We start from the raw sequence: 24844 nt of genomic DNA, 5'->3' as shown, positions 1-24844 counted from the left end.
CAGGGAAGAGTTAGGCAAGGAGGTAGTCTCAGTGGGAGATGAGCTTCCTTCCGTTTCCATTGGCTCTGGAATGTAAACCGCATCGCAAGACTGGTCACTAATTGAGGCAAGGTCTTTCTGAACCCTTGCGTTGGTGAACTATTGGTGTAGACTGAAAGGGGGGAGGGTAGGTGGGCTTAGCCTCCCCAGAAGGCAGCTCCCCATCAGCCAAGAACAGTTGTCAGAAGGGGGCAGCTGTGGGTTATTAGCGACTAACATATATAACAGCTGGGAAGAGAATTCGTGAGTCAGCCAGCAAAGCGGATCTAGATGGGGCATTAACAGAACCCACCACAGGCTCCCTCATTATCTGGAGGGCTTTGAAAAATCTAATTTATTCCTCTTTGACACCTTCTGCTCTTTGATCGTGTGATCACCTGGCTTGGGAGGTGGCGCACTTGGTGTCAGTTTACCTCTCGCCTAAAGACAGTTTTGGTCAAGGCAACTGGCTAAGTAATTAGTGTAGGTCCCACAGCTTGTAAGAACAGAGGCAGAGTGAAATCTTCTCCCAACAGCGTTCACTTTGGTTTCCTCTGGTCTGGAGGAAAACGAATTTCTGGGGCAAAAGCCAAAGACCCAGCTGTTTGAAGGCAGGGACTTCCTAATGTCCTTTGTTAACTACTCTATTTATGTCATGAGTTTGCACTGAAGTGGCCCCAAAATTCTTTAGAGGAAAAGGGCCTCTATGTTTGCTTTCAAAGCACGGAGGAAGGAGCAGAGGGCTGTGTAACAACCCCTCCCCTCCAAAAACTTCTGTTCTGGAGAGAATGCCAAGGGATTTTTTTTTTTTTTTTTAATCTCTTTTCCTACTCTACTGTATTAAGACGTTGACTGCAGGGGCAGTTTGTCAATAGGATATGAAATGGAAACTGATATTAGAAGCCAAACTTCTCATGTGACTTCCAAAGGAAGCATTTTGAAATAACCACAAAGCTCAGGTGACTGTTAGGCATTTGACTCCTTAATTCCTTCTTATTCTGTATTTAATCACCCGCGAGTCATTTGGAAAAGGCAAGCAAATTACTGGATCCATCCCTATGGCTATTCTGTTCTTCCAAGTCTCTTATTAGTGTTGCCAGGACTGTGCAGGTGAAATTTCATAACCATTCTTCATCAGGAAATAAATTGTGGTGTTAATCCCAAAAGTGGGTCCTGAATTTTGGAGGTTTGGAATTCACCTTTTCCTTTTTGGTTTTCTCAGACAACTTCAGTGTTCTGCTCCAAACGCACAACTGCTATTTCATCACTTCAGTGATTTCTTTCCATAATAGTGAAATTAGCACTACTTTAAAAGATATAGGGGGAGCAATAAGATTCTGATGGCGGCTTCATGGAAGAACAGACACAGGCAGGATTTCTATAAGCAGAAGTAGGAGTGGGGTGTTTGTAGGAAAAAGGAGGTTATGGCTGGGACACAAAAGAGGAGAGAGAACTGTAGGCCTTCAATGCCAGGTAAAGGAGTTGAGATTTTTCCGTGGGCCAAGAAAGTAGCTAAAAGCTCTTCGGAGGGGACCCACATCTGACATGTGTCTTTGAAAGATCATCCTGGCCGCAGCGTGGAAACTGAAAGAGAGTGGAGTGACGGTAAGGAGACTGTGGGAAGGCGAGGGGCGAGACTAGGAAGGTTGCCCCGGGAGGGCGGGGATTACAGCCCGTGGGTAGGTCGGGTGGGTGTGACCTGGTGTAAGGGGTTAGGTCAGGAAAGGAGAGAGAAGAGAGACAGAGGGAGGACTCGGTCAGTGCGGGAGAGTGCCACGTCCCTAATCAAAGCAGGGAACCCCACAGAGAGGAGCAGGGTCGTGGCGGAGGGGAGATGCCACGATCAATCAATTCGTTCTCTGCTCGACCTCGCGGTGGAGACATCCAATAAGCGGCTGGAAATATGGATCTGGCCCTCCGGAGCAAGAGCCAGTCTTGCTCCGGAAGTATGGTCTGGCCCCCCGTTGCAAGAGCAATGCTCGGATCTGAGATGAGATCTTGACGGGATAGGCGAGAGTCTGACTTTTCTGGAGCCGGGTTTCTCCGCTTCCAGTAACAGTTGTCGAAGTCTGATGGCGCGCTGGAGCACCGCTGGGTCCGGTGTTCTTCAAGGCCGGGTCTCTAGGCCGAGGGGCGTCTCCCGGAGCCGTGTCCATTTGGGGGGGCCAGGTGTCCCGCGTGGGCCGTGCACCCGCGCGGGCTGGACTGAGCGCACACGCCGCAGGGCTGTCTCGGCCCTCTCGTCGCGGCCGCCGAGGGCCGCGCGGTCGGATCCAGCCGGCCGCTGGGGAAAGACCTCACCCGCCCGCGCCGTACAGCTCGGCTCCACCAATCAGCGCGCTCCTTCCGCGGCCGACCAGCGCTCCAGAGACGCGCGGGCCAGCCTGCGCCCGCGGCGCTTTGGCGATGGCCCCTCCCGCGCTAGCCCGGCTACTTAGCTGCGCGCTGCGCCTCTTGTGCGACGGCCCCTGGGCGGCGGCGCGTGCGGGCGCGGCCTTGGCGCGCCCCCTGGCGGCCCGGCGGGGTGCTGCGGGCGCGGCGCTGACCCGGAGGCGGCGGCGGCGGTGCCCGGATGGAGGCACGTCATTGTCCCCCGCCGGGCGGCTGGGCTGTGTGCGGCGGCGGCGGCGGCGGCGGCGGCCGCCGAGGGGGATGGAGCGAGCGCCGAGCCGGGTCAGGTAAGCTCCCGCCTCTTTCCTGTCCGCCGTTGGCCGGCGTGGGGCCCGCGGAGCGCCCCGCTCGCCTCGGCCGCAGCTGCCCTGGCCGCCCCTCTGCCGGCGCGGCCCGCCGGGGGCTGGCGCGGCCCCTCGCCCGCCGCCCCCTCCGCAGCAGCGGGCCGCCCGGGACCCCGCCGCGCCGGTGGCAGTGCCGCCACCGCCGGCCGGGCCTGGCCGCTGGGGAGGGGGCGGCGGCCGCGACGGCCGCGGCGGCCGGGCTCCCAGATCGCCGGGCTGCGCGGGGAGGCCGGACCCCCCTGGTTGCCCATGGACACTGCCCTAACACCCCCACCCGGCCCAGCCCGCCCCTCTCGGCCCGGGGGCTGGGCCCGGCTGGCTGCTCCGGGGCGGCCAGGCCCGCATGGGTCTGCCCGGGGTGGGCGTGTGCCGACCGCTGAGCCGCCCGGAGTCCCCGGGCCGCCCCCCGCCCCCCGCGTGGCTGCCACCTCCCGCCCCCGAGCGCACCTCGGAGCCCCGGGCTCGCCTCCCTGCCCCCACTGCGCCCCCCAAAGAGACAAACTTTCCCACCCGGGCGTCCCGCCGGCCCGCCCGCCGTGCCGGTCCGTCCTCGCGGGGCCGTCCACCTGGCTAGTCCACCGGGTGTCCGAGTTCCCCACGCCTGCCGCCGGGCGGAGCGGGCACCCTCGGGAGGAGAGGAGGGGCCGGCCGGCCCGGTGTCGCGTCCCCCAAAGCGCGTGTGCCCTGGTCCTGTTCTTTATCTTCGGGGCAGGAAGACCCAACTTACCTGAGGCGGGGGGCGTGGAGGGGGAAAAGGGCGGTCAGTTTCAGATGTTTGAGATGAAGATTTGATGGGACAGAAGTTTTACCATCTAGGACTTTAACCTCGCTATAATGAATGCAATTGAGATTACTTTTGTGGAATAGCTCTTTTATATTACGGGAGGCCTTAGGGCTTACTTGTTTATGGGAAAGCACGTTGGTTATTTAAAGTGAATACACTCAAATAACAGTAAAACTGGTTGAAAAACTAGTTAGCCCCTAAAACAGCAGTATTTTAGGTTCTTGTACGTTTTAGTGGAGTCTCAAATTTTAACTTGTACATTTGAAACATAATTCTCCTCTTCTGATTGTATTATTCATTCAAAGTGTATCGGTGTTGTGAATAATCGGTTTCAGTTATTTGTATCTAGCGTCAGTTTCACTTCTTTTCTGTATCATTGAATTAAGTCTACAGAGTTTTTTTTGTAAAAGTTTAAAGCAAAGTGATTTGTTTCCTTACAAATAAGTAAAATCCAGGTTGTCTTTTTAAAGCTTGTGAGTTTTCAAATGGAAATGCAACAAGCATGTGGGTTACATTGTTTATTAAGAATGTTTATTAAGGTATAACAGTTTCTTTTTGCATGTATTTATATTTTTACCACAATGTATGTGGAGTGCCCTAATGTTCAAACAGCCATATGCTTATTCTTTTAAAAATGAAAAAGAATAATGTATTCTAGCATTTGGTCACCACAAGGGAGAAATACCATATAAGGGACAGCATTTTAAGACTTTCAAGTAAAACATTGTAATTAAAGCAGGTACACTTAATGGAAACAATTGAGAAGTCACTTTGTCTCATTCCTCCACACACATCCAACCTTGATTTTTGTACTCAGTTTTTTTCAAACATGCTTTTGTAACTTTTTGTTTGTCTATCATCAGGAGGTGTTGAGAGAAATTTAAACTTTTCATTGAAGTAGTTGCTTAAAAGTCCTGAGATTTATTTCAGTAATGTTTAGAAGCTTTACTGAGAGTAAAGAACATGTAACATCTGAATCCTGAGCCCTACGCAACATTGTTTGGCTTCCAGAAAGGTTTTCTCCAGCTTAATACCTGATGGTTTCAGGGTAAGAAGTCATTGGCTGAATATGCATCTGAAGGAGAATGGATGTTGTTGGTTTTCCCAAATTATAATGCTATGTGGTTATCAATGACTCCGTTGTATGTTTTCCTTGGGGTTTTTTTTTCTTAATTTAAGAGTTGTTCCCCCCCCACCCCGCGACCCCCCAAAGGCAACTGGAGCAAGTAAAATGGTTTTATTTAGTCATTTGTTAATGATTGTCCTGAAGGGATGTTTATCCCAGAAAATCAAGGTTTTTGCTATTTAACATTACTGTAAATAAGGCTGGCTTAATCGTCACTGTTTTGGCTTTCTTCTTCCTTTTCCTCCTCTACTTCTTTTCCCCTTGTTGTCTTATTCTTGCCTCCACACTGTTTTGTAATTTCTTTTGACTGTCAGATGAGGAAAGTATAAACTTTATTTGGCTAATATGGCTCAGGCTTTCTTCCTGAATAAAGGTCCTGTGTTTTACCTAGATTGACTTAAAATTTCAGTTCAGTTTTTCTTTTTGTTAAGATCTAATTAACATCTTATTCTCTATTTCTACCTAAGATTCCAAAAATATTTAAGTTTGTACTTTTTTGGGGGGTGATAATCTTAATTTAAATCTTTAATTTAAAATCACAACAGAATTGAGGCTTTTAAAAGAACCTTATTGTGAGTAGACAGTGCATCGTAACATTTGTTGAAGTGTCATGTACATGGGTAATTATTTTACTGTGCTGAATATTTTTTAAAACAAGTTTTAAAGGCTATTCCTACTTCAGAATTTTTAAGGATTAAATGAGATACTTTATATAAAACAGTGAAAATTGGTGCTAGGAGCAAACACTAGTTACGTCCTGTCTTCACAACTGATTCATTTGTTCAACACGTGTGTGGAGAGCTTTCCTTGTGCCAGGTCAGGGCATGTAAACAAGAACATGATGGAGAGCCGCAGGCAGGATGGCTGTGAGCGCTAAGGTGGAAATCTGGAAATCAGCCCGAGGGTGCCCAGGGTGCCACCAGAGCTTCCAGGAGGGGTTCTCAGACTGTCTTGGGGGAGGGGACTATCAAGGAAAGTGTCCCAGAGGAAATGAATTCTAAACGGAGAAGGTGGGTGGGTGTTCACTGGCTGGAGGTGGAAGGGTGGAGGAAGTTTGCGGAAAGAACAGCATGTACAGAGCCTGGAGAGAGAAGGCAGGACAGGACCAGGGGCACGGAGAGGCTCCTAGGGCGGCCAGTGTCCAGAGTCCGGGTGTCGGGATGCTGGGCCGGAGGCACTCGGAGCCGCCTGGAAGATCGTCTGCAGAGCAGTGGCCTCTGCTAGATTTGGTTGCCACTGGGCAATATGGGAAACATTCCTAAAGTGCCGTGTTGTGGAGTTTGGTAGAGCCCAGCCTGGAATGTTGGGCTTGGGACCTTCTCCCAGTAGTGACTAGTTTGGGTAATAGTTGCTCCATTTCGTAGACCCAGTGGATTCTGTCCAGTCTCTCATAGGTCATTATGAAAATTAAGTAAGTAGTGTGTGTTCAGTGGGTGACACAATGCCTAGCACATAGAAAGTGCTCAGTTAGTGGTGGCCCTAAGACTTTAATAGGGTTGAGAGAGAAAATTATAATTCAGTACTTTTATAACATGTATTTGTATTCCAGTTTGATGTAAGTAATGCCTTATGGACTTCATTTTAAAAAATCATATATGCGAAATAAATGAGCCTCTTCAAAATGTGTTTCAAAAGTGAGACTTCCTATATTAAAAAAAAGTAATATATTTCAAACAATGTCATTTTGGACTTTAAGCTTCAAATTAAAGCTAGATTTTCTTTTCATGTAGTTGAGACTTTTCCTTGAGGAATTATATATGAATTGAAAATTGAGCCAAATGTGTTAGTGCATTTCACATTCTAGGTTTAAGCAAGGGAGAGAAAAAATATAGGTACTTTGTGAATGAATAGAGTTGGAAATTGAGATACCTGATTATAAAACGAAATATCAGATTTTCAGAGGGCATGAAATAGAATGACAAGATCTAATCAAATACTTCATTGAAGATTTTATAATTAAAAATTGTTGGCATGTTCAGATTAGCACAACAGTAAATATCCCAAGGAAATAATTACAAAGTTAAAAAATAGTGTTGCTTTTGTATTGGGGTGATTTGTTGGAAAATTAACCTAGCCGTTTTTAATTGTTTTCAAAGATCTAATGGTAGAATAAGTAGATTACTCTTCTTACCTTATGAAACAAATGTATGCTTTTCTCATCTTTTACAGAGGTGAACAATGACCACAGGTGACAAAGCTTCAGAATCTTCAGACCCATCAACCTGTCAGAACCAGCCTGGCAGTTCTGAGGCAGTCTCACCTGGAGACATGGAGGCAGGTTCTGCCAGCTGGGGTACTGTGTCTTCATTAAATGATGTTTCAAGTCACGCGCTTTCTTTAGGACCAGTACCTGGTGCTGTAGTTTATTCAAGTTCACCTGTACCTGAAAAATCAAAACCATCACCACCAAAGGATCAAGGTACTACTTTCTAGAAGAATCACTACAAGAAACTCCTGTATAAATGCTGTCAGGGGGTTGGTAGTTTCAGAGAGGGGCTTATTTTGCAAGATACACTGCCACCTGAATGGCCAGCAGAGTTACATTATTTGACAGGCTTCATTTTCCTCTGCTGCTTGTTCATGATTAACATATGTATCATAGCAAGGTAAGATTATTTTTAGTTACTATGAATTTATTTGTAGTTGAATTCCTAATTTTTTGAAGGATAAACTTTGTCATGGCGAGAATTGAGATGGGCAAGCATTTCATTAGCTTGTCCGTTAACTATAGTGCCCTAAGTAAATGTCTACCTTTTAAAAATTTAAAGATTTTTTTTTTTAATGTTTTTAAAAATGGTTGCCTTTTGACAAATGAGCTCCACCCAACTTTGTTTTTGTTTGTTTTAGTTTTTGCCAGTTAAAATCGTCTGTAGAAATAAAGCTCTTTGAAAGCGAGCAGATCCTGTAAATGTTACATTATGTATAAAGCCAGGTTAATGTGGTTATATTTGTTAAAACCCATCCTGATAAGTAAGACATTGACACTTTAGTTGGTGCTCCTGAGACTTTCGGATTTGGAAGCTTTGAAACCTTAAGAGATTAGTTCCCACACAGAACATTGTTTGGCCTAGAATAATTTGGCTCTCACGTTGTTTTTTGTTTTGCGTCTTCCTAGTGCGTGTGATATTGTGATGTGGAGGTGGGTGGTAGGATTTGCTGAAGGTGTTTTGGGTGAGGGGACATTTACATCACAAATCAAACAACGTAACTGAATGTTATACAGAGGGGTTTAAAGATCTTTATAAGCAGGGCATTCCCACAGGACATCCTCTCACAGACTCTAGCCTCCTGTCACCTTGCTGGGGCTCCTCTCTCTTCCTCAGGATTTAGTTTGTATCACCCCACCTGGCCCTTTTGGGGGCCCTTGTCACGCTCTTTGAACATCCATTTCTCCTTTCCTGATTTTGATCTCCCTTCTTCAAGAAGCTGAAGCCTGCCTTGTTGCATGCTTAAACACTCAATATTGCTATTAAAATAGAGAACCATCTTTTGGGCATCTCAGTCTTTGGTAGTACTGAGGAACTGCCGAACTTTTGAAAAAACAGTCTTGCTGTGGATGATTTTTGAGCTTTCCTAAATAAATTGTTTTTGAGCCTCACCTGAGTATTATTAGCAATCTGTTTGTAAGTTTTAAAAATAGATAAGAAATTTTTAGACCGTGTAGACTATACTTATGAGTATGTATAGTGATGCCTAACAGCCTGTTTCCCTGCTGGTAAATTTGGGATGACATCACTACCAACCTTTAGAATTGAGAGTATCTGACAGCTAGTGAGGACTGAGGAGGTGAGATGATGGTGAGGATGAGGTGCTGCCGGGGGTACAGAACATGAGCGTCCGTAGCACATATTACAGGGAATCGACTTTCCTGCACTTTTACTGTGTTGTACTTTATTTATTTTTAAAACTATTTTAATGAAAAATTTTAAGTAGGTGCAGAAGAGAGAATAATTGTAATGAAGTCTCACGTGCCCCTCAGCCAGCTTTGATGTTTCTCAGCTCCTGGCCGATTATACCTCCACCCACTTACTCCTCTCCCCACTCCCCATCATTTTAAAGCAAATCCAGGACTTTATACTTCATCTATAAATAGTTCAGTGTGTGTATTTAAAGAAATCATGTCTGAAAATTAAAAGCTTTTTATATTAAAAATCCAGTCAATGTGCAGATTTCCCTGGTTGTCGTATAATTTTTTTTAACAGTTGGCTGTTGAAATCAACCTCCAAACAAGGTCTATGCTTTGCATTTGGTGAATATCTTTTAAGTTTTTTTTAATCTGTTAAATGCTGCCCCCGCCCCCATTTTTTGTCCTTGCAGTTTGTTTATCAAAGAAACCAAATCATATAGAGTTTCCCACATTCTGGGCTCTTTCTTTTAAAATGTCCCTTTCTCCCCTGTATTTCTGGTTAGCTGGTCATAAGAATCTTGATCAGATTCAGGTTTGATGTGTTGCTATTTATTCAGCTTCGGAAGTATACAAAGCTTTCTTTTTAAATATTGTTTATTTTTCTAGCTCTAGGTGATGGCATTGCTCCTCCAGAAAAAATTCTTTTCCCATCTGAGAAGATTTGTCTTAAGTGGCAGCAAACTCATAGAGTAGGAGCTGGGCTCCAGAATTTGGGCAATACCTGTTTTGCCAACGCAGCGCTGCAGTGTTTAACTTATACACCACCACTTGCCAACTACATGCTATCACACGAACACTCCAAGACATGTAAGTGTTCTGTATTATGTTATGTGTATAGTGTTATGGTATGCTAACCTACTTTCATTTTTTTTCTCTGAAATGAAAGTGAAGATTTAAGCCAAGAATTTGATCATCACTAAGGAGTTGGTTTCTTCTTTTAGAAATCATGGAGGAAGACAAAGATTTACATTCAGGTCGCATAAAAAACATTTTGCACATAATTTGACCTGTAGAATTATTTAAAAAGAAACATATTTTATCAGCATTTGGCATTTCTGAAGCCCCTGCTGGCTTTCTGCACTTGCTAAAAAATGTGACTAAAAAATGTGACATAAATGTCTACTGTCAACAGCTTGGGACAAGCAGGGCTAAGAATCCCACTTCTCCTGGCATCCATCCTGTGTTGAACGCTTGATTCATTTACAGGCTTTAAGCATTAGCGGAGAGGAGCCTCTTGTCACTGGTCCTCACCTCCTGGAAATTCATGCAGGACTTTCCCTTTAGTGTGTGAGAGCTCGGTTTTCAACCCAGAGGGCAGGAAGTTAACACACGTTATGTCTTTAATTAGGTGAGAGCCAATTCCGTGGTCAACTAGTGAAATTCAGAAATTAGAACATACCCGTTTTTTGAGGTTTTGACCTTCTGCATATAGTGTTGTACATACTCTTCACCCTTGATAAGTGAAATCTCCCTGTTCTTTGATCTACACTAATGTGTGTGTGTGTGTACTTTAGGGTGCTGGTCCTTCATTATTAGGGTGAAAAAAAAGCCCCTTGGTTTATTTTTGAATAGCCCTTTACTTTTTTGGTTTTTTTTTGTGGCTTGTGGGATCTTAGTTCCCCCACCAGGGATTTATTTATTTGGCTGTGCCGGGTCTTCATTGCAGCACGCGGGATCTTTGATCTTCATTGCAGCGTGCGGGTTCTTTAGTTGTGGCATGTGGGATCTTTAGTTGAAGCATGCGAACTCTTAGTTGCAGCATGCATGTGGGATCTAGTTCCCTGACCTGGGATCAAACGGGGCCCCCTGCATTGGGAGCGTGGAGCCTTAGCCACTGGACCACCAGGGAAGTCCCCCGACCGGGGATTGAACCTGGGCCCTCGGCAGTGAAGGTGCCGTGTCCTAACCACTGGACCACCAGGGAATTCCCAAATAGTTTTTTACTTAATGGAGAATTTAGACTCACTCTTTTAAAACTTTATTCCCCCAAAGAGCAAAATTATGGTTTTAAAGAATTTGGAAAGTACAGAAAATTTTAAGGTAACCAAAAGAAAATCACCTAGAATCTCACCATCAAGAGGTGTTTCTTATGCCAGGGTTTCAAATTACAGAAGGAAGATTCTATTTGCCCTCATTTTCTTCCTTTTTAAGTCCATAATTCATTCCCCACAGACAGCTTTCCTATCACTTTTGCACTTAATGAAAGTAGGATGTGGATGAAAACCCAGCACTGGCACCTGGACAGAGAGAGAGAGGATGGAGACAAAAATGCAGACACTCGGGGTATCCAGAATTAGGTGCCTGTCTTTTATAGGCCATTGGTAGGTTTCTCTTTCTCTCTGTTTTCTCAGCTTTATTGAGGTGTTGTTGATAAACAATAAATTGCACGTTTAAAATACACAATTTGATGCATTTTGACATTTATGTATACCCATGAAATGATCCCCACAGTCTACATCATGGACATACTCATTGCCCCCTAAAGAGTCTCAGTGCTCCTTTGAAATCAGCCCCTCCCGCCCTTTCCTGTCCCTCATCCCCTCCACCCCAGGCAGCCGCTGATACGCTTTCTGTTTGCTACCGATTCGTTTGTATTTTCTAGAATGTCTTCTATGTGGAATTATGCAGTATATATTTTTATATTGCCTGGCTTCTTTCACTCAGCACAGTTATTTCAGCATTATTCCATGTTGTTGCATGTATCAATAGTTAATTTTTATTGCTGAGTAGCATTCCATTATATGGATAGATGGACCACAGTTTGGTTCTCCATTCACCTACTGATGGACATTTGGGTGATTTCCCATTTTGGGCCATCACAAATTAAGCTACTATGAGGACTTCCCTGGTGGCGCAGTGGTTAAGAATCTACCTGCCAATGCAGGGGACACCGGTTCAATCCCTGGTCTGGGAAGATCCCACATGCCATGGAGCAGCTAAGCCTGTGCGTCACAACTACTGAGTCTGCGCTCTAGAGTCCATGAGCCACAACTACTGAGCCCACGTGCTGCAGCTGTCAAAGCCCGCGTGCCTAGTGCTCTGCAACAAGAGAAGCCACCACAATGAGAAGCCCGTGCACCGCAACGACGAGTAGCCCCCACACGCCACAACTAGAGAAAGCCTGCACGCAGCAACGAAGACCCAACGCAGCCAAAACACAAAACAAAACAAAACAACAAATTAAGCTACCTTGAAGTCTTTGTAAGGACATGTTTTCATTTCTTGTGGGTAAATATCTAGGAGAGGAATGGCTTGGTCCTATAGTATGTGTGCGCTTAACTTTAAGTTACTTCCAAACTGTCTCCCAAAGGGATTGTGATATTTTACATTTCCACCAGCAGTGAATGAAACTTCCATTTGTTCCCTATCTCCCCTAATACTTGGCGTGGTCAGTCTTTCCAATTTTAGCCACTCTAATAGGTGTGTAGTATAATAGTGTCTTCCTGTGGTTTTAATTTGCATTTCCGTAATGAATAATGATGTTGAACATCTCTCCACATGGTTCTTCGCCATCTGTGTATTTGCTTTGCTCAAGCGCCTGCTCATATCTTTTGCCTGATTTAAAATTGCGTAGTTTTCTTATCGTTGAGTTTTGAGAGTTCTTTATGTATTCTGGATAGAAGCCCTTTATCAGATATGTAATTTGCAAATGTTTCCCAATCTGGAGAAAATAGTCTCCTTACACTGTCTTTCAACGAGCATGTTTTTAGTTTTGAAGAATACTACTTCATTATTTTTCCATTGTTATCATCTGTGCTTTAGGTGTTGCATTTAAGAAATCTGCCTAACGAGAGGTTGCAAAGATTTTCCCTTTATTTTTTAGCAGTTTTATACTTTTAGTTTTTATATTTAGGTCAGTGATACATTTTGAGTTAATTTTTATTTGTGGTGTGAAGAATGGATTAAAGTTCATGTTTTTCAATATGGATATCCAGTTGTTCCAGCACTATTTGTTCAAAAGATAGCCCTTTCTCTACTGAATTATTTTTGTACCTTTGTCAAAAATCAATTGATCAGGGCTTCCCTGGTGGCGCAGTGGTTGGGAGTCCGCCTGCCGACGCAGGGGGCGCAGGTTTGTGCCCCGGTCCGGGAAGATCCCACGTGCCGCGGAGCGGCTGGGCCCGTGAGCCATGGCCGCTGGGCCTGCGCGTCGGGAGCCTGTGCTCCGCAACGGGAGAGGTGCAGCAGTGAGAGGCCCACGTACCACAAAAAACAACAGCAGCAGCAACAAAAATCAATTGATTATATACATATGGATCTATTTCTGGACTCTGTTTTGTTACACTGATCTACTATCTGTCTTGACACCATAGCACCGTGCCTTGTTACTATATATTTAAAAGTTTTGAAGTCAGGTAACTTTTCTAACTTAGTTCTCCTTTTTCAAAGTTGTTTTGGCCATTCTTGGTCCTTTGCATTTCCAAATGAACTTTGAAATCAGTTTGTCAATTTCTACAAAAAAGCTTCCTGAGATTTTGATTAGGATTGTGTTGAATCTATAAATCAGTTTGGGACGAATGACATCCAAACAGTATTGTCTTCTGACCCACAAACTAGGTATTTATTTAGGTTATCTTCAGTTTTTCTTAGCTGTGTTGCATAGTTTTCAGTATACAAGTACAATTTGTACATTTTTTAATCTGATTTATTCCTAAGTATTTCATATTTTTGAAAGCTATTATAAATGGTAATAGTTTTTGAATTTCGATTTTTGATTGTTCATTGTGAGAATATAGAAATGCAGTTGAACTTTGTTTATTGATCTTGTATCCTACAACTTTGCTCAGCTCCTTAATTCTAGTAGTTTTTTTAATACAATTGCTTGATTGATGCCCTTATGATTACTTAGAGGCGTGTTTTTAGTTGCGAGATGATTGGGGATTTTTTGGAAATTGTCCTGTTACTGATTACTACTTTAATTCCATTGTGGTCAGAGAAGATACTTTTATTGTTTGAATCCTTTGAAACTTGAGACTTGTTTTATGCACCAGAACGTGGTCTAGCTTGTTAAATATTCCACGTGTACTTAATAAGGATGTGTATTCTGCTGTGTTGATTGGAGTTTCTATAAATGCTGATTATGTTTAGTTACCTGATAATGTTGTCGAGGTTGTCTTTTATGTCCTTTTACTGCTTTCCTGTCTACTTGTTCTATCAAATTTTGAGAGAGGTATGTTGAAATAAAAGAAATTTTTGAATTTGTTTCTTCATTCTGTTCTATCAGTTTTGCTTCATGTATTGTGAAACTCTGTCACTTAAGGTTATTATGACCTCTTGGTGAACTGACCTATTTATAACTTATGAAATGACCCTCTTTATCCCAAATAGTATGCTTTACTCTGAAATCTGCTTTGTCTGAAATAGAGCCACTCCAGTTTTCTTATTAATGTTAGCATGGTATGTCTTTTTCCATCTTTTAACTTTTAACCTATTTGTGTTTATATTTAAAGTGGATTTCTTGTAAACAGCCTATAGTTTGTTCTTGTTTTTTAATCCAGTCTTACAGTCTCTGCCTTTTAAAATATAAATCATTTATATTTAATGAGAGTATTGATATGATTGGTTTTACATTTACCATCTTGCTATTTGTTTTCTAATTGTCCTGTATTCTTTGTTCCCTTTTTCATCGTTTTCTGCCTTCTTTTGGAATGAGTAATTTTATATTTCCTCTCCTTTATTGGCATATTTTCTCTAACTTTGTTTTCTCTTTTTAGTGGTTGCTTTAGGGTTTAGCATACATTTTTAACTTACCATAGCTTGCATTGAGATACTATTACATTTCTTGTGTAGTATAAGGACTTTATGACAATATACTTTCATGGTCTCTCTCTAGGCATTTGTGCTATTGTTGTCACACGTTTTATTTTTACTTAATTTGTATCCACATAATATATTGTATTATTTTGCTTTAAATAAAATTTAAAAGTTTTATTTTAAGTAGTTTGTTAAGGTTTCTTTACCAGTCTATTTACTTACTCTTTTATCATTTCCACTGCTTTTAATTCCTTTTTGTAGATCCAGACATCCATCTGGTATTTTTTCATATGCCTGGAGGAATTCCCTTAACTTTTCTTGCTGGTGACAAACTGTTTTTTTGTTTGTTTGGTTGGTTGGTTTTCTTAATAAATTTATTTATTTATTTATTTTTGGCTGCGTTGGGTCTTCATTGCTGGGTGCGGGCTTTAGTTGCGGCGAGCTGGGGCTACTCTTCCTTGTGGTGCACGGGCTTCTCATTGTGATGGCCTCTCTTGTTACGGAGCACGGGCTGTAGGTGCGTGGGCTTCAGTAGTTGTGGCACGCAGGCTCAGTAGTTGTGGCTCACGGGCTCTAGAGCGCAGGCTCAGTAGTTGTGGCGCCTGGGCTTAGTTGCTCCACGGCATGTGGGATCTTCCTGTACCAGGGGTTGAACCCATGTCCCCTGCATTGGCAGGTGGATTCTTAACCACTGCGCCACCAGGGAAGACCCCAAACTCTGTTTTTGGGGTTTTGTTTTATTTATTTGTTTGTTTTTTATTCTTGGTCTGAAATATCTTTATTTTGCCTTTTTTGAAGCTAAACTTTATTTTGAGGTAATTTTAGATTTACTTGCAGTTGTAAGAAATCACACAGAGGCCTCCTATGTACCCTTACCCAGTTTCCCCCAGTGGTGACACTGTAGTTCAGTCTCACAGCCAGGATATTGATATCGATACAGTCAAGGTACAGAACATTTCCATCACTAAGGATCATGTTTCCCTTTTATAGCCAAGCCCACTTCCCTCGTGTCCCCACCTCCTCCTTAATCCCTGGCAACTACTAGTTATCACTTCTATTATTTTGTCATTTCAAGAATGTTACATATGTTGAATTATATAGTAGGGATTGGCTTTTTCACTCAGCATAAGTCTCTGGATATTCATTCACTTTGTTGTGTATATTAATAATTTGTTCCTTTTTATTGCTGACTAGTATTCCATGGTATGGATGGACCACAATTTGTTTAACCACTCATCCATTAAAGGACATCTGGGTTGTTTCCAGTTTCTGGATATTATGAATAGAGCTGCTGTAAACATTAGTGTGTAGAGCATATGTGTGAACACAAGTCTTTATTTCTCTGGAATAAATGCCCAGAACTGCAGTTGCTGGGTCATAAGGTGCGTGTTTAGTTTTGTAAGAAATTGCCAAGTAGTTTTCCAGAGTGGCTGACCAGTTTACGTTTCCACCAGCAGTGTATTGAGCTCCAGTGCTCTGCATTGTTGCCAGCATTTGGTAATGATGAGTATAATGATATCTCATTGTAGTTTTAATTTGCATTTCCCTAATGCCTAAAGGTCTTGAACTTCTCTCCATGTGTTTATTTACCATCTGTATATATCCCCTTTGGAAAATATCTCTTTGTGTCTTTTGTTCATTTTCTATTGTGTTCTTTCTTTTTATATTGTTGTTTTGTTCTTTATATATTCTAGATATTAGGTCTTTTTCGGATGTATATTTCCAACATTTCCTGCCAGTTTGAAGCTTGTCTTTTCATCCCCTTAACAGGGTCTTTCACAGAGCAAAAGTTTTAAATTTTGGTGAAGTCCAATTTTTCCTTTTATGGATTGTGCTTTTGCTGTCAAGTGTAAGATCTCTTTGCATAGCCTTTGATCCTAAAGATTTTCTCCTATTTTTTTTCCTACAAGTTCTATAGTATTACATTTAGGTATGTGATCCATTTTACGTTAATTTTTATATAGCATGAGGTTTAGTTTTTCTGTCTGTGGATGTCCAGTTGCTCTAGCACCATATGTTTAAAAAGCTATCTTTCCTTGATTAATTGCTTTTGCACTTTTGTAAAAAAATCACTTGGGTGTATTTGTGTGGGTCTATCTCTGGTCCCCTATTCTGTTCTGTTAAGGTATGTATCTGTCCCACAACACGGTTGGTCTTTGTTATTGTAGCTATGTACTAAATCTTGATATCAGGTAGAGTGAGTCCATCCACTTATCCTTTTTCAAAATTGTTTTTTTCTATTCTGGTTCCTTTGTCTTTCCATATAAATTACAGAATAATCTTGTCTATATGTACAAAAAAATCTTGTTGGGATTTTGATAGAAATTTTGTTAAACCTGTATCTCAGTTTGGGGAGAATTGACGTCTCTACTATGCTGACATTTCCAGTCTGTGGATATGGTGTGTCTCTCCATTTACTTAGATCTTCTTTACTTTGTTTCATCAGTGTTGTGTAGTTATCAGCATGTTTTGTTTTGTTAGATATACAACTAATCCTTTTATTTTTTGAGGAATTATAAGCATCATTATATTTTTAATTTTGGTGTTCACATTTTTATTGCTGGTATATAAAAATACATTTGATTTTTGTATATTGACCTTACTGACTTCACTTAATATTTCTAGGCTTTTTTTTTCTTTTGGGAGTCCTTGTATTTTTCTATGTAGAGAATCATGTCATATGCAAATAGGGACATTTTTACTTACTCCTTACTGATCTGTGTCCTTTATTCCCTTTTCTTGCCTTATTTCACTGGCTAGAACTTCTAGCAATATGTTGAATAAGAGTGCTCAGAGCTGATATCCTTGCCTCATTTCTGATCTTAGGGGAAAAGCATTCAGTTTGATGTTAGCTGTAGGTTTTTCCTTTTTATCAAGTCAAGGAAGTTCCCCTCTATTTCTTTCTTTTTTTTTTTTTCCTCTTCTATTTCTGTTTTACTGATTCCCGCTTTTTATCTTGAATGAGTGTTGATTTTTGTCAATAGCTTTTTCTGTGTCAAATTGATATGATCATGTGAATTTCTTCTTCAGCTTATTAATATAGTGGATTATACTGGTAGATTTTCCGGTACTGAGTCATCTTTGTATCTCTGGAATAAACTCCGTTTGGTCATGATGTTTATTTTTATATTTTGCTGAATTTTTGTTAAGGATTTTTACATGTGTTCATGAGATATGTCACTCTTTAATCTTCTGTTTTTGTACTACCTTTGTGTGGTTTTGGTATCAGGGTAATACTAGCTTTATAAAACGAATTTGGGATATGTTGACTCCTGTTTTTCAGAAGCGATTGTGTAGAATTGATGTAAATTGTTATTTAGTGTAGAATCCATCAGGGAAACTATCTTGGCCTGGAGATTTCTATTCTGGGAGTTTTAAAATTGCAAATTTAATTTCCTTAATAAGTATAGCGCTATTCCAATTATTTTATATTGGGTGGGTTGTGGTAGTTCACTTCTTTTGAGGGATTGGTCCATTTTTCCAAAGTTGTCAAATTTATGTGTGTGAAGTTATTTATAGTATTCCCTTGTTATCCTTTTGATGTCTGCAGGGTTGATATCCTTGTTTTTGCTTCTGATATTGGTATTACTGTAAATTTCCCTTGCAACACTGCTTTAGCTGTGTCCCAAAACTTTTTTTTTTAATTAATTAATTAATGTATTTATTTATGGCTGCGTTGGTTCTTCGTTGCTGCGCACGGGCTTTCTCTAGTTGTGGTGAGTGGGGGCTACTCTTTGTTGTGGTGTGCGGACTTCTCATTGCAGTGGCTTGTGTTTTTTGCAGATCACAGGCTCTAGGCACGCGGGCTTCAGTAGTTGTAGCATGCGGGCTCAGTAGTTGTGGCTCGTGGGCTCTAGAGCGCAGGCTCAGTAGTTGTGGCGCACAGGCTTAGTTGCTCCGCAGCATGTGGGATCTTCCCGGACCAGGGCTCAAACCCAGGCCCCCTGTATTGGGAGTGTGGAGTCTTAACCACTGCGCCACCAGGGAAGTCCTGTAACTGTTATTCTTATTTCAGGAGTGTGCCCGTTATTTATAATACCCCTTGATGTATATATAGAGTCATATTTTGCTAATGTGGAGGATTATCATCTGTTACCTTTCAGGTCATGCAGAAGGATTTTGTATGATGTGTACAATGCAGGCTCATATCACACAAGTGCTGAACCATCCTGGGGATGTTATTAAACCGATGTTTGTCATTAATGAGATGCGGCGTAAGTATCCTCTATAGTAGTTTATATTAGTATTTGTTAGCTAATCGGTCTTAATGGTCTAACTGGTAAATGATGAGCTCCTTGTGTATTACAACAAACAGCTTATTGTATATGTATATGTCTTTAATGAATAACAGGTTTTTAGTAAACTATTTACTATATAAACACATTTTGAAACCTAAAGTAAAAGATGACAATATAGTAAAGAAGGTGGTATTCAGTTTAATATATAAACACATTAAAAATTTTTTTAAACTCAATTTATTAATAAAATCATTGATAAGTTTTACAGTGTTTTTCTCAGATATTTGGATTTCTATGCTAATACTAACTCTAATATTGTCCCGCAGGTTTCTTTAGTTTTCAATTAGTTTTAATTCAATGAATGAGTATTACACTATACATAGTGATGGGAATTATCAAAATAAAGTTAATTATACTTTTAAAGAAAATTTTATACTCATAACTTAGCAAATTTGTGGATAAATTTCACTTTTTCTATACAATTTCTAAATGACTTTAAAATTTCCTCTTGAATTGTAATGATCCTGATAGGTCACATGAAATATTTTTAGGCACTTTCTGTATGTTTTTTGCAGTAAGCTTTTACATCATCTTAATTAACTGAGTTGGAATAAAAAATGCTTGCGAATAAAACAAAAACCTAACTCTTACTCTGCTGTCTAGCTGGGTAATTATAGGGGTGGATAATTACACAGTGACAATTGATAATCTTTTTGCCTAAAAAGCTGCTGAAGATAAAGAGGTGTTATATTGGCCCTTGGTACTATTAACAGGCCAGAGTAGACAATGCAAAAATTTCTTAAACATTATAGGATCCCGGCAGAATTTTAGCCAGGGGTGATTTTGTTCGTTTAATTACGTGTATATGTTACACACACACACACACACATACACATATGGCAGGCATGTCTAATATTTTTAAACTTAGTCTTTAAGAGAATGTCGTTGTGTGTATATACATACATCCATGAACATACACCGCCTGCTAACTCCAAACATATATGGTTGAATAATGAAATTGTCATTTTTGTAGGTCAGAACGGGTAGAATATTGGCAATTTCATATGATTCAAGTTAATATATATTTATATATATTCATACACATTAAAATTCTATGTATATTGTTTATACTTTTGTGTTGTTTTTCATTATTATGTAATTTTGTCTTGCGGCTGTTCAGTCAATTAGAAATAGGACCAAGGTGATACTCAGTGGAGAATATAGTATGTTCTCTAGGTTATTGGGATAGAATTTAGATAGGTTCACACGTTTATGTTTTACATGGATTCTCTCAGGGAGATCTAGGGCCAGATTTAAGATGTGTGCACTGACATAACATTTGGGACAGAGTTTTGAAACAGTACAGCCGAAGTTGAGTTTATTCAGGTATCATTTTATTGCTGAAGACATAGAGTCTCTGGGCTCTCAGAAACTCTAGCCCCTGTGGACTTTTAATGGTCTAAAGGGCCTGTCCTAGCTGTTCTCAGGGGAGCTTATTAATGCTGTTTCCTCATAAAATAATTATCGGGTATTTTCTAACCAACGTATTGACATAAGATGTAACTTTTGGGGGAGTACAGCCCCGCATGTCACGTGCTGATAAAGCTGTGTCTTTACTCGAACTTTATAGGCATAGCTAGGCACTTCCGCTTTGGAAGCCAAGAAGATGCCCATGAATTCCTCCAGCACACTGTTGATGCTATGCAAAAAGCATGCTTGAATGGCAGCAACAAGTGAGTACACACAGCATCCGTCAACCCCCATTCCCACCCCCGCCTACCTCGCTGGCTCACCGGAACTCAGTCTAGCCTTTTACGATGGGTGTGCAGAGCTCTCTTTCGGCCTCAACTTTTGACTCTGCGCTGCCTCTTCCTCAAGTGATTGGCATTATTTTCGAATGGTTGAAATTTTAAAAGGTGTGCTTACTATAGTAATTTGGATTTAATCACAGATGTCAGGACATGAATATTGGTCTTGACATGATTTAATTTCTGAGTGTCATCATCCCTCTGCAGGTCAAAACTAACTACTTCTCCTTTCTTGTGCCAGCGTTTTCTGAGTTGATCTCTAGACTTTGAAATCTGTATTTGTTCCCTGTGTCTTTCTCATTCTGATCACTTACCAGTTTCTGCAGTTTCTTCTTTAAAATCTAAATGTGGGCTCAAGAGGAAGATTGGAGAAACAGTTAGATAACAAGTCCTAACCCACTTGTATTGCCTCAACACACCCAGCAAGTCTCCCATTCCCTTCCCGCTGCCATCAGCACTGCCTCGCCCAGGCTTTCCTTGTCAGTATGACAGTAGCTGCGAACAGGGGAGAATGCTCTGTGTTCCCTGCCTTCGCCGGCAAGTCCTCACACTCGGTGTCACAGTCCTGCTTTAGGGTGACTTCCTCTTACTACTTGCTTCAGGGCCAGATTCCTGACTTAATTTTGAAGTCCCTTCTTAATACCAGGCTACCTCTTTTCCTGCCTCACCCCAAACCCTCACTGTGTCCTGATGAGGCAAGGCTGTTCTCTGGCTGTCACACATACTGTGCAGCTCTGCTGTTTGAATTCTCGTTCTTTTATAGATGTACATGCTTTTAAAATCTGGTTATAGCCTCTGTCGTTTTTGTAGAACTCTTCTCTCATTTTACTGTTTGACTTTTTCAGATTAGACAGACACACCCAGGCTACCACACTCGTTTGCCAGATATTTGGAGGATACCTAAGGTCTAGAGGTAAACTTCCGTTTAAGGGTTGATAAGTGTGATACAGTATGTGGTTTAAAACATGCAAAGGATAGGAAAGGGTTAATAATGGAAACTGTATCTCCCTTCCGGCCCAGACTCCCATCCCCCGTCCTCAGAGGCGGCCCCTGTCCCATTCCAGTAGTTTCCTGTGCATGAGGAGACTGGCTTCTTTTCTCATTGGAAACCTTTTTACATTTCAGCACATATAGGTCTAACAGAGTCCTTCACAGTTGCAGTAGTATTCCATTTATTTTAGTTCCCTATCAGGGAATTTTTAGATTGTTTCTAATTTTTGTTGTTGTTGTTACCATCAGTGCTTCATTGAACATCCCTGTATACACATGCCTTTATGTCCATGTAAAAGTGTATATACACAGGATAATTTTTTAGAATCTCCTTATCAAAGGGTGTGTTTATTTTAAACTTTGACTCTGCCGTGTCACTCTTCCAAGAGCTTACGCCAGTTCACACTCCAGCCAGCGGTGAATGTGCATCACGTCAGTGCCTCTCACTGTGTGGTAGTAAATGGTTTGCCCGATGTGACAGAGGAGGAAGTACCTTGTGTTTTGTATCTTGTGATAGTATTTATATGTGCTGTCATTTCAGTAGTCGGTATTGCCATACTGATTATACTTGGCTTATCCTTTGCATTTTCTTTTTATTTCAGTCAAATGTTTAAATTGCAAAGGTGTGTCAGATACTTTTGATCCATATCTCGACATAACATTGGAAATAAAGGTAAGTTTGATAGTTGTTGTGGTGGTGAAGTTAAAGTCAGTCAGTCATACTTTATGTATGTATAGTTCACTTATAATTTAGACTACACTTGTTAGAGAATATAAATTGAAAATTTTAATATGCTAGGACTTTATTTAGAGGAGATTATTTAAGCTTTGTATTAGGCATCATAAAAAACTTAAAACATTTAATAATTTTATTACCCTTTGACTTTTCACTTAATCTTAATAAAACCAGATTCGGATGCCTGTATTAGCCAAATTTAGGTGGTGGTTATCCTTTAGGTACTGTTTTGCTTCTTGCATTTTCTAAACTCCTGTTTTTTGTTGTCTTAAGCTTTTGTTTTTCTGATTACAAGTGTAATACACACTAATGAGAAACATTGCAGAGACGTGTGAGCTCCTACCCCTCAGAATGTACTCTTGTTAACAGCTTGATATAAACCGCTTCCAGAGTATTTGTTTACTGTTCATACAAATGGGTGTAGACCTTCGGTCTGGCCACTTCCTGTCTTCATTGCATTTTGCATGGGCCTTCTGTGTGTTGTGCTTCAGCCGATTTACCTGGCTGATTCCTTGCTGGTAGATACTTCATTTGTTTCCAGTTTTATACTATTTTAAATAATGCTGCAGCGAGCAACCTCTTCACATATTTTTGCTGACTTTAATCTGCTCTTTTTTTTAATGGGAGGGGAAGTAGCTTGGCGTGTACATGTATTAATATAAAACTGAACGTCATAATGAAAGATTTTTTTTTTACATAAAAATTCACATTTGCTTTTATACTTTCGAGTCATCTCTTTTCTTTTTCCTAACAAGCGGCAATGAGTGGTAATGTGGTGTTGGTGCTCTGTCCCCAGGCTGCTCAGAGTGTTAATAAGGCATTGGAGCAGTTTGTGAAGCCGGAACAGCTCGATGGAGAAAACTCGTACAAGTGCAGCAAGTATGACGGGTGACGCTGGAGGCCGCATGGGGGGCGGGGAGGCTTCGTTTGAAAGCGTTCGGTGTGTCTGCGTAACCCAGGGCTAGATTCCCGTTACCGTCTGGGAAGACGCTGGGTCTCTCTTTCCCAAGGGCCAGGGCACGCTGTGTCTCAGTGTTGACACTCTGCAGAGAAGTGCACTGAAGAATGGGAGATGGGGTCTCGCTCCTGGGGAGGTGGGTGGGAATGGAGAGGTAAGGTCAGTGCTGCCGTGTGTGAAGCTTGGCTGTGGCAGTGTGTGTGTCGAGCAGCATTTACATGGACTCCCCTGTGTGAAAGGGTTGGGGTGGATGGGGAGTCACTTTCCCCAGAGCAGTTCAGGGTCTCTCTTAACTGCTGGCTGTCTCCCAGGATTTGGGGCAGTATCTGCTAGAAACCTTGAATTTAAGTTATTCTTTAATGTTTCCCCATCAAGTCAAGAGAGCCTATTTTTTTTAAAGGGGGGCATTGTCTTTTTCTCCCTCCCTCCCTCCCTCCCTCCCTTCCTTCCTTCCTTCCTTCCTTCCTCTTTCTTTCCTTCCTTCCTTTTCTTTCCTTCCTTCCTTCCTTCTTTCTTTCCTTCTTTCTTTCTTTCCTCCCTTTCCTTCTTTCTTTCAAGATTTATTCATTATTTATTTATTTAATTTATTTTTCGCTGTGTTGGGTCTTAGTTGCGGCATGCAGGATCTTTCATTGCAGCTCACGGCTTCTCTCTAGTTGTGGCGTGTGGGTTTTCTCTAGCTGTGGCACACAGGCTCCAGGGCACGTGGGCTCCATGGTTGTGGCATGCAGGTTCCAGAGTGTATGAACTCTGTAGTTTGCGGCACGCGGGCTTTCTAGTTGAGGCGTGCGAGCTCAGTAGTTCTGGCACACGGGCTTAGTTGCCCTGCAGCATGTGGGATCTTAGTTCCCTGGCCAGGGATCGAACCCTCGTCCCCTGCATTGTAAGGCGGATTCTTTACCACTGGACCACCAGGGAATTCCCAAGAGAGCCTATTTTAAGAAAGCCCTGTTTCATATGTTCTAAGTAGATTTTCATTTTAAGTCAGGTAATACAGGTAAGCGTTGTTATTGAATATAGGCAGACCTCAGGGATATCGCAGGTTTGGTTGCAGAGCGCCACAATAAAGCAAATCTTACAATAAAGTGAATCACATGAATTTTTTCATTTCCCAGTGCATGTCTATGCTATACTGTAGTCTAAGTGTGTAATAACATTATGTCTAAAAAACAATGTACAGACCTTCACTTAAACATACTTACTGTTGACAGCCTGGAGGGGTGGGATGGGGAGAGTGGGAGGGAGGGAGACGCAAGAGGGAAGACATATGGGAACATATGTATATGTATAACTGATTCACTTTGTTATAAAGCAGAAACTAACACACTATTGTAAAGCAATTATACCCCAATAAAGATGTTTAAAAAAAAAATACTTACTGTTAAAAAAATGCCAAAATAACTAGAATAGTAACATCAAAGATCACTGATCGGGCTTCCCTGGTGGCGCAGTGGTTGGGAGTCCGCCTGCCGATGCAGGGGACGCGGGTTCGTGCCCCGGTCTGGGAAGATCCCACATGCCGCGGAGTGGCTGGGCCCGTAAGCCATGGCCGCTGAGCCTGCGCGTCCGGAGCCTGTGCTCCGCAACGGGAGAGGCCACAACAGTGAGAGGCCCGTGTACCGCAAAAAAAAAAAAAAAAAAAAGTCACTGATCACAGGTCACCATAACAAATATAATAATAATGAAAAAGCTTGAAATATTGCGAGAATTACCAAAATGTGACACAGAGACACGAAGTAAGCAAATGCTTTTGGAAAAACGATGCCAGTAGACTTGCTCCATGCAGGGTT

General features: G+C 41.8%; 1 protein-coding gene across 1 annotated transcript in view; it reads left to right on the top strand.

Annotated features, from left to right (window-relative positions):
• The first annotated feature begins 6830 nt into the window (after positions 1–6830).
• USP42 (ubiquitin specific peptidase 42) overlaps positions 6831–24844 on the top strand; it is a 31005-nt gene continuing 12991 nt past the window's right edge. Inside the window, exons 1-7 of the mRNA XM_065893637.1 lie at positions 6831–7082; positions 9177–9377; positions 18428–18538; positions 20193–20295; positions 21216–21283; positions 21963–22033; positions 22893–22975. Coding sequence (XP_065749709.1) covers positions 6842–7082; positions 9177–9377; positions 18428–18538; positions 20193–20295; positions 21216–21283; positions 21963–22033; positions 22893–22975 — 878 coding nt within the window. The 5' untranslated portion in view covers positions 6831–6841. The remainder of the gene's footprint in view (positions 7083–9176; positions 9378–18427; positions 18539–20192; positions 20296–21215; positions 21284–21962; positions 22034–22892; positions 22976–24844) is intronic.

The sequence above is a fragment of the Phocoena phocoena genome, chromosome 15 (assembly GCF_963924675.1).
Source record: "Phocoena phocoena chromosome 15, mPhoPho1.1, whole genome shotgun sequence".
Lineage (NCBI taxonomy): Eukaryota > Metazoa > Chordata > Mammalia > Artiodactyla > Phocoenidae > Phocoena > Phocoena phocoena.
Note: the sequence above shows the minus strand (reverse complement) of the source record. Positions and strands in the feature narration are given on the sequence as shown.